Here is a 6763-nt window from a genome sequence, read left to right as displayed (position 1 = left end):
ACATACCTGGACGGCGATATTCCCTAAGTAGGCCGTAGTAAAAATTGCAGTCAGTTTGAGAAAGTTTGCCATGCCGCGTGGTTACAAATCAGAGCATCTCGGAGGAACACTTGGTTACCGGATGGGGACAGGTCAAGTTTAAGTGTGATCTGATGGTCCCTTCGTCGGACTTACCATTTTAAACAATATTCATTTTCTTGTATTTTTTGGGTTTATTTGATATTTTCAGGACATTACGTGCATTTCTATGCATATTTCGAATACGACCTACAGCCACATGCGGAAGGGCAGGACAATGGGGCGAAAGATATTGCTGATGTTTTTGACCATGTGTTCGTGCCTCCACAAATTTGAGGAATGGAATTGCCTAATTTTGCAGCAGAAAAGTCAACGTCAGTTCATACGCTCACTATTTTACAAAAGGTTCACCAGTTTACATGTAGATGAACTGCACAAAATATTTTACCAAGAGTTGCTTTGACGTAAACCAATAAAAAGTTAGGAAAAAAAAAAGAAGAGTTTATTTTTAGATGAAAAAAGAGAGTAGCCATGAGTGTTGACCTTTCAGGGTAGACTTCCCTACGGCCATTTATCCATTTGATTCGAAGTACACACAATTAATGGGGCGGTTTCCATGGTAACCATCCGCTACGTGCTGCTAGTTGCCGACTCTTCGAGAGCTACTCATGAATGCATGGAACATGGAAACTTTCTCACGGGGCTGACAACTTGCATCACCAGCGAGCAAACATCGCATGAATCCTCGTATTCGCGATCTCCAGTTGCGTCCTGTGTCAAAGTCAACCACCGGCAAGCTATGATACATTTTTTGTTCCTTGCCGTACTCATGCATGCATGCAGGTCGCTGATACGTAACTTCTTTTTGTATACAAGTGACTTGTCAGTGTGATCACCAGAGCCGGCCTTCGTATGTACGTGTGCATCACTGCATCTGGACTTCTGAAGTTTTGGTACGTCCAGTTACGGGTCAGAGCTGAAGAGCACCACGGAAGCTCTAGCTAGTGGCCGGCCGGCCGCCGGAGCACTCCACTCCACCCCACTCTGCCCGGTCGATGGATGTCTTCCGCACGTGCGTGACGGTGGTGCGGCAGCCGCCGGCGATGGAGGAGCGCCATAGCCTGACTTCACCCCTGACGTGGCACCGCACCCGGCTGCCAGTCCGGCACACCCCGCGCACGTGCATCACACAGCTACTCACTGCCTGGTCGCGGTTTCTACGCTCGCGGTCGAGGAGGCTGCCTGGACAAGTCAGACTCCGATCCATCTCTCCGCCAGAAAATAGTCAGACTCCATGGACCGGAACGGATGGATCGTCCGGCGCGCGAGAGGCCAGGCGAACATGGAGTAGCCGCCGGGCACATGCAGATGCACCAAGCTCGCGTCCTACCCGGCGGTCGTCCAGCGGAGTGGAGTCAGTAGGATCCACTCAAGTTTCTACGACTAGTCAAGGTCCGTCACAGCGAAACTCATGCAATGCAACCTGATAAATATTACAAGTTCCAGAGACTTGACGTTAAGGACGGAGTAGTAAATAATGATAGGACTGTGATGGTTTCCGGACTTGGGCCCTGTTTGGTTAAAAAGTCCTGGGACTTTTCTTTAGTCCCAACTAAAAAGTCTCTAGTCCCTACCTGTGTGGTTTCAGGGACTAAACATGGACTATAGGTTATTAAATGACATGTTAAAAGACCATGTTACCCTTAGTAATGAACTAATAGAGGTAAGGTGCGATGCGGGGCAGGGACAACTGTTGGAAAAAGTCTCAAAAAGACTCTCCCTTAGGGTCTTCTTTTTTTAGTCCCAAATGCCCACTTTTAGTCCCTAAAAGTCCCTCCTGTTTGGTTTAGATGGGACTAAAAGGGACTTTTTTTAGTCCCTACACGAAAAAGTCCCTGTAAACAAACACCCTCTTATGTTCTCGCGTGAGTCGAAAATCAGTTGGTGGTTTACCGTTCACTCACTCGACCGGTTATAACGAGTAGACCATTTAAGCACGTGCATGGATGTTTGAGTTTGTATGGTCCTCTTAGAGATAAAGTAGTATCCACGACTTCACGGTCGAACAAATGAACAATCCCGCCCCGTGGAAAGACAAGCAACGCGAGATCCTTCCATTTTTCTTGCCAAGATCTGGAAGGGAGACTAGCTTGGCTTCTTTGGAGCCGATGACATGGATAGAACTGATCAAGGGTCAGAGCATCTACAGTCGGACTTTGCAAATCCGACCCCTCAAACGCCCGCAGACGCAACTGGGCACGTCTACGGTCGTCCACCGGAGTGGACTTCGTTCTTGCGTGAGTCAAAAACCAGTTGGTGGTTTACCGTTCACCCACTTGATCGGTTATAAATCCAGTAGACCATTTAAGCACGTGCATGCATGTTTGAGTTTATACGATCATCTCAGAGTTAAATTAGTATCCATGACTTCACGGTCGAACAAATGAACAATCCCGCCCCGTGGTCCATGGGGTGGGCCGTGGAAAGACAAGCAATGCAAGATCCTTCCATTTTTCTTGCCATAATCTGGAGCGGAGACTAGCTTGGCTTCTTTGGGGCCGACGGCATGGAAAGAACTGGTCAAGGGTTAGACGACCTGGAACGCAAGATCCTTTCATTTTTAAAGCATCGAGTGGTCTTCTAGCTATTGAAATGAGCCAAATGCTTGTTAATTAAACAATAGATTCAAATGATATCTAAAAGAAATGAAACTTGACATGGTGTTATTATATGACCCTCATACAGTGTGGTAAAATTTGAGGGAGTTACAAAAAAAAAATCTGATGCGCTTCATGTAGAAATTGAACGGTTTCCCTAGAAGTGTCATGATTTTGAAGGGAATGTTAGGTTTGAAGGTAAATTTGTTATTTTATTATTTCCCCTTGAATCTGTTTCTATGTTTAGTTTACGCGATTGCAAGTTTTACGATCACATTTGTGACTATTCCGGGTTAATATGATATATTTGGCCATTTAATACATTTACAATTATTTAATAAACATAAATAAAACTTGAACTACACATACCTTAAAAATGCCCATATATTGGTGAAAACATAGCTTTTAATTTCTTGAGTATGTATTTTGATTATATACTGAAGTAAAGAACTACACATTCATTAATTGGATATGCGACATGCGTGTGCCTTGCCGCGTCTTCTGTTAGCAAAAAATCTGCAAGATAGCATTTTCAGATACTTTTAAATTTCTTACCACATAATGTACATGTCATGCATAACGACACCTTGCAAAGTTTCATAGGTTTCAGACAGCATTAGAATTCCTGAAGATTCAATATCAATTTTACATAATTATAATTAAATTTGTGGGTTTGAATTTTCATGGACAATATTTGGAAGTACCAAACTTTCGTTTCACATACACATGATTTGGTCTTCCTATGTAGAAATCAACACATTTATATGTCCGACATGAGCATGAAATAATTCATCAGTACTTACTACTCCTTTATGCTTTGGAGAGATGAACCTATGAGTCCTACAGTTTTTGGTAAAATAATCACCTTCCAACAACTTTTTATTCCAAATATATACAAATGTTACCCACACATTATTTTTTTTAACACAAACATTATCTTTTAATTGCCTTGTGCAACTAGTAAGGATTGGCACACCTTGTTGGGCCTGTTGGGACACAAGTAGAGTTTAATTTGTGTTGCAGAGCATTCAACTGTTATAGGATACCGGTACTTCATGGATTGGTACCTTGGTTTATCACCATTATAGCTTGGTGCTTGCTACAAATTCCTACACTGAGGAGCCCAATAAGCAAACTACTGTTAGCTGTCAACAATTCTCATGTTGGATTGAATGATCATTCATACGTGCCACTGGTGCACATCCTATTGCCGTGTAACTGGATGTTAGCTCTCGGCAAACATCTGTCAAGCCATGTTTTTTGATCTTTGTCGAGCACCTGCGGCTTAACTCTCGGCTACGCATCTGTCGTGTCCTGCTGATTAATTACCGAGAGCTGTACTCGGCTTACATCGACAAGAACTCGATGCTGGCAGGTTTCCAGTAGAGTATTCTCCTGTGCTGGCAGGTTTCCGCTCAAGCAACAGGGATCCGGCCAGAGAGCGCGGAGGCGAGTGCCGCCTTGAACCCGGGGTCCCTCGTCAGCGTCGCCGCCATCTGCTCCACCAGGTTCTTCCTATCGGCCACCTGCTCCGCCGTCGAAGCTTCCTGCTTCTGCTGCTGCTGGACGAGCGCCGGCGCCGGTGATACGCGGACGGCGGCTGCGTCGCCGCTCTTCCTGCCACCAGAGCCTTGTTGCTTGGGCGGCGGCGCGTGGTTGTGGTCGCCGTCGTACGTGGCCACAAGCACGGTCTTGTCCTCGGCGCTGCGCTGCACCTTCTTCTTCACCGGGCACGACGGCGCGAACGAGCACCGGAAGTAGGCCCTCGGGCACGGGTTGTCCTTGGTCACCTTCTGCCCGTACTTCCGCCATTGGTACCCATCCTTCACCACCTGCTAGTCAAAACCAAGCGCAAATTGATTAGTTAATGGATGACAAAAAGTCTCGTTGCGATCGACGATCACGAGGAAGAAGATGGATGGACGTTTGCTTGTTGTTCGTTACTTACGAGGCTGAGGTCGGAGGGATCGGCGTGGACGTAGAGCTTGGAGACCCTGCTGGCCTTGACCTCGTCGTCGCGGACGCGCTTGCTGTTGCAGGGCTCGTGGACGGGCGTGCACTCCGCCTGCTCGGGGCCGACGGTGACGCTGACGTCGAAGCGGCCGCTGCTGCCGGCCGCGGCGAGCGGCGGCGAAGGGTTGCGGCTGGTCGTGTCGAGGCTGCCGCTGCGGGGGCGCTTTCTGGTCGCCGACGCCGAGGAGCCGCCCTCCGATGTCGTGGACGACTGGTGGTGGTTGTTGGCCGCCGCCATCATGCCGCTGACCTTGCCCTGCAGGTCGGCGTACTTGGCCACCAGCGCGCGGAGCATGTCGCTGAGCCTCCTGTTCTCCTCGCCCACTCGCCGGAGCTCGGCCACCAGCGCCTCAGCCTCGTGATTCTTCTTGGAGGACATGAAGTCCTCCTCCACGAGGTCCCTGGTCACCGGAGGAGCCCGTCGCGGCCCGCCGACGTTGAGGCCGAGGCTGAGGGAAGTCTGCCCGATCATCCACTGCTCGTCCATGTCTTCCTTGAATTCGCAGTAGCTCAAGAATGGAAACGGATCTATCGGGACACAGGCGGCAGCCGAGGAAGAAGTCGAAGAAGAAGACCCGGAAGCTAGACGGGCATGAGCTAGAGAAGTGGTCGTGGCTTGGAGGAGGCGCGCGGACATCGATTTATAGAGAGGAGGGGACACGGGAGGGTGGGGGTTCGGTAGGAAGGAGGAAGACTCGGGAAGTCGGGAGGAGGAGGAAGCATCTTGGGGTGGGGCTCGTCGTCGTCACGCTTCTTTTGGTCGCCGTGACCGCGATAGAATATTTTTGGTGAAGCTGGCAAGAAGTGGTACTACATGGATTTGTTTTTCTGGGTGACAATCAGCATGAAGGATTCGATGGATCATAGATGGATTGGCTTTGGGTTGGAGGAGTACGTGGGAATTGTCTGATTAGTCGAGTTATTAATAACTTGTAAAATAAGGATTAGGAATTAATTTGGGTTGCGAAGGGTTTGGTTAAAATATGCCAAATTCCACCAAATACACAAATAAAACCCAACCATACATGCCGGGGACAGAAGAGAAGCACTTTCTTTGAGGTCTCCGTCTGGTCAAGGGGAGCCATCGCGTGCCAACAACTAGAAATGATTTTCATGCTTACATTTTGGCCTCCCTCGGTTTTTCTTTAATAGTCACAAAAAGGGATATGTGTACCTTTTTGCTGGCTTTTTTTATCTCAGTCGTGATGTTTTCAATATGCAAACGTTTTTTCTTTAAGATCTGGATCTATTATAAAGATTGAATAGAAGTACAAAACACCTCAAACATAATAAAAATTACATCAAGGTTCCTGGACCGACGAGCAGCCACTGCCGCCGTCAGAACTGACCGTCGACACGCCGTTGTCACAGCTCCCATACTGGGACTGACTTGGCCTTGACGATGACATCCAGGAAGTCTTAATGCACGTGCGTGTGAATGACCATCGGTGCCCTGGAGTCGTTATCCTCGTTGTTGAATGCTTGAATCGATCTAAAGAACCTAACACCAAATTTTGTCGACGCGTTGCCGAGAACCCTAACCTTGCAACCCTAGTTGCCGATAGGAATCTACGACGAAGGTCCGTCGAATTTGTCCCAATAGACGAACTAGAGGAGGATCATAGCCCGGAAGACCGACTCAAAGACGAAACGCCGCCATCCGCCCGAGTGCCCCCCATGTGAGGACTAAAACCCTAACTTATGTACTAACCGGAGGTAAGCTACCAGGATTCCATTCCCTGCCACTGGCCACCAGAGACCACAGGGGAGGCAAATCCACTAACCTTGTTGTCAAAGATCGATGAGAGGAAGGCTTCACTTTGTTCACCTTGTGAGTGGTGAGATTAGAACAAGTTTTCATGGTCAGCCTGGTTTCACAAATGCAATATACCTGTATGTCAGAATTTTGGAGAACTCCAATTAATAATATCTTCTAACTTGGGAGTGTATTTAGTCAATCACATTTTTGTTTCATTTTGGCTTTACTTTTATTTAAAAATAAGGTAACTCTTCTATATCAGTCAAGAGGAGCATTGTGACGCCCACTGAAGAGGTTTCGTAAAAACAAACTATAA

General features: G+C 47.6%; 1 protein-coding gene across 2 annotated transcripts; it reads right to left on the bottom strand.

The window, feature by feature from the left end:
* Positions 1-3727: 3727 nt before the first annotated feature.
* On the bottom strand, positions 3728-5290 carry LOC123166393 (WRKY transcription factor WRKY28). Of its 2 annotated transcripts, none has more exons than XM_044584190.1 (2): positions 4624-5290; positions 3728-4510 (listed from the first exon to the last, which is right to left on the bottom strand). In XM_044584190.1, the coding sequence occupies exons 1-2, from the start codon at positions 5173-5175 to the stop codon at positions 4091-4093; spliced, it is 972 nt and encodes a 323-aa protein (XP_044440125.1). In that variant the 5' UTR covers positions 5176-5290; the 3' UTR covers positions 3728-4090. The 2 variants fall into 2 exon arrangements, with proteins under 2 accessions (XP_044440125.1, XP_044440126.1); XM_044584191.1 differs by having other exon boundaries at positions 3728-4507.
* Between the last annotated feature and the right edge of the window lie 1473 nt (positions 5291-6763).

This window comes from Triticum aestivum, chromosome 7D (assembly GCF_018294505.1).
Source record: "Triticum aestivum cultivar Chinese Spring chromosome 7D, IWGSC CS RefSeq v2.1, whole genome shotgun sequence".
NCBI lineage: Eukaryota > Viridiplantae > Streptophyta > Magnoliopsida > Poales > Poaceae > Triticum > Triticum aestivum.
The sequence above is the reverse complement of the archived record's forward strand: the minus strand, read 5'-3'. Positions and strand labels throughout refer to the sequence as shown.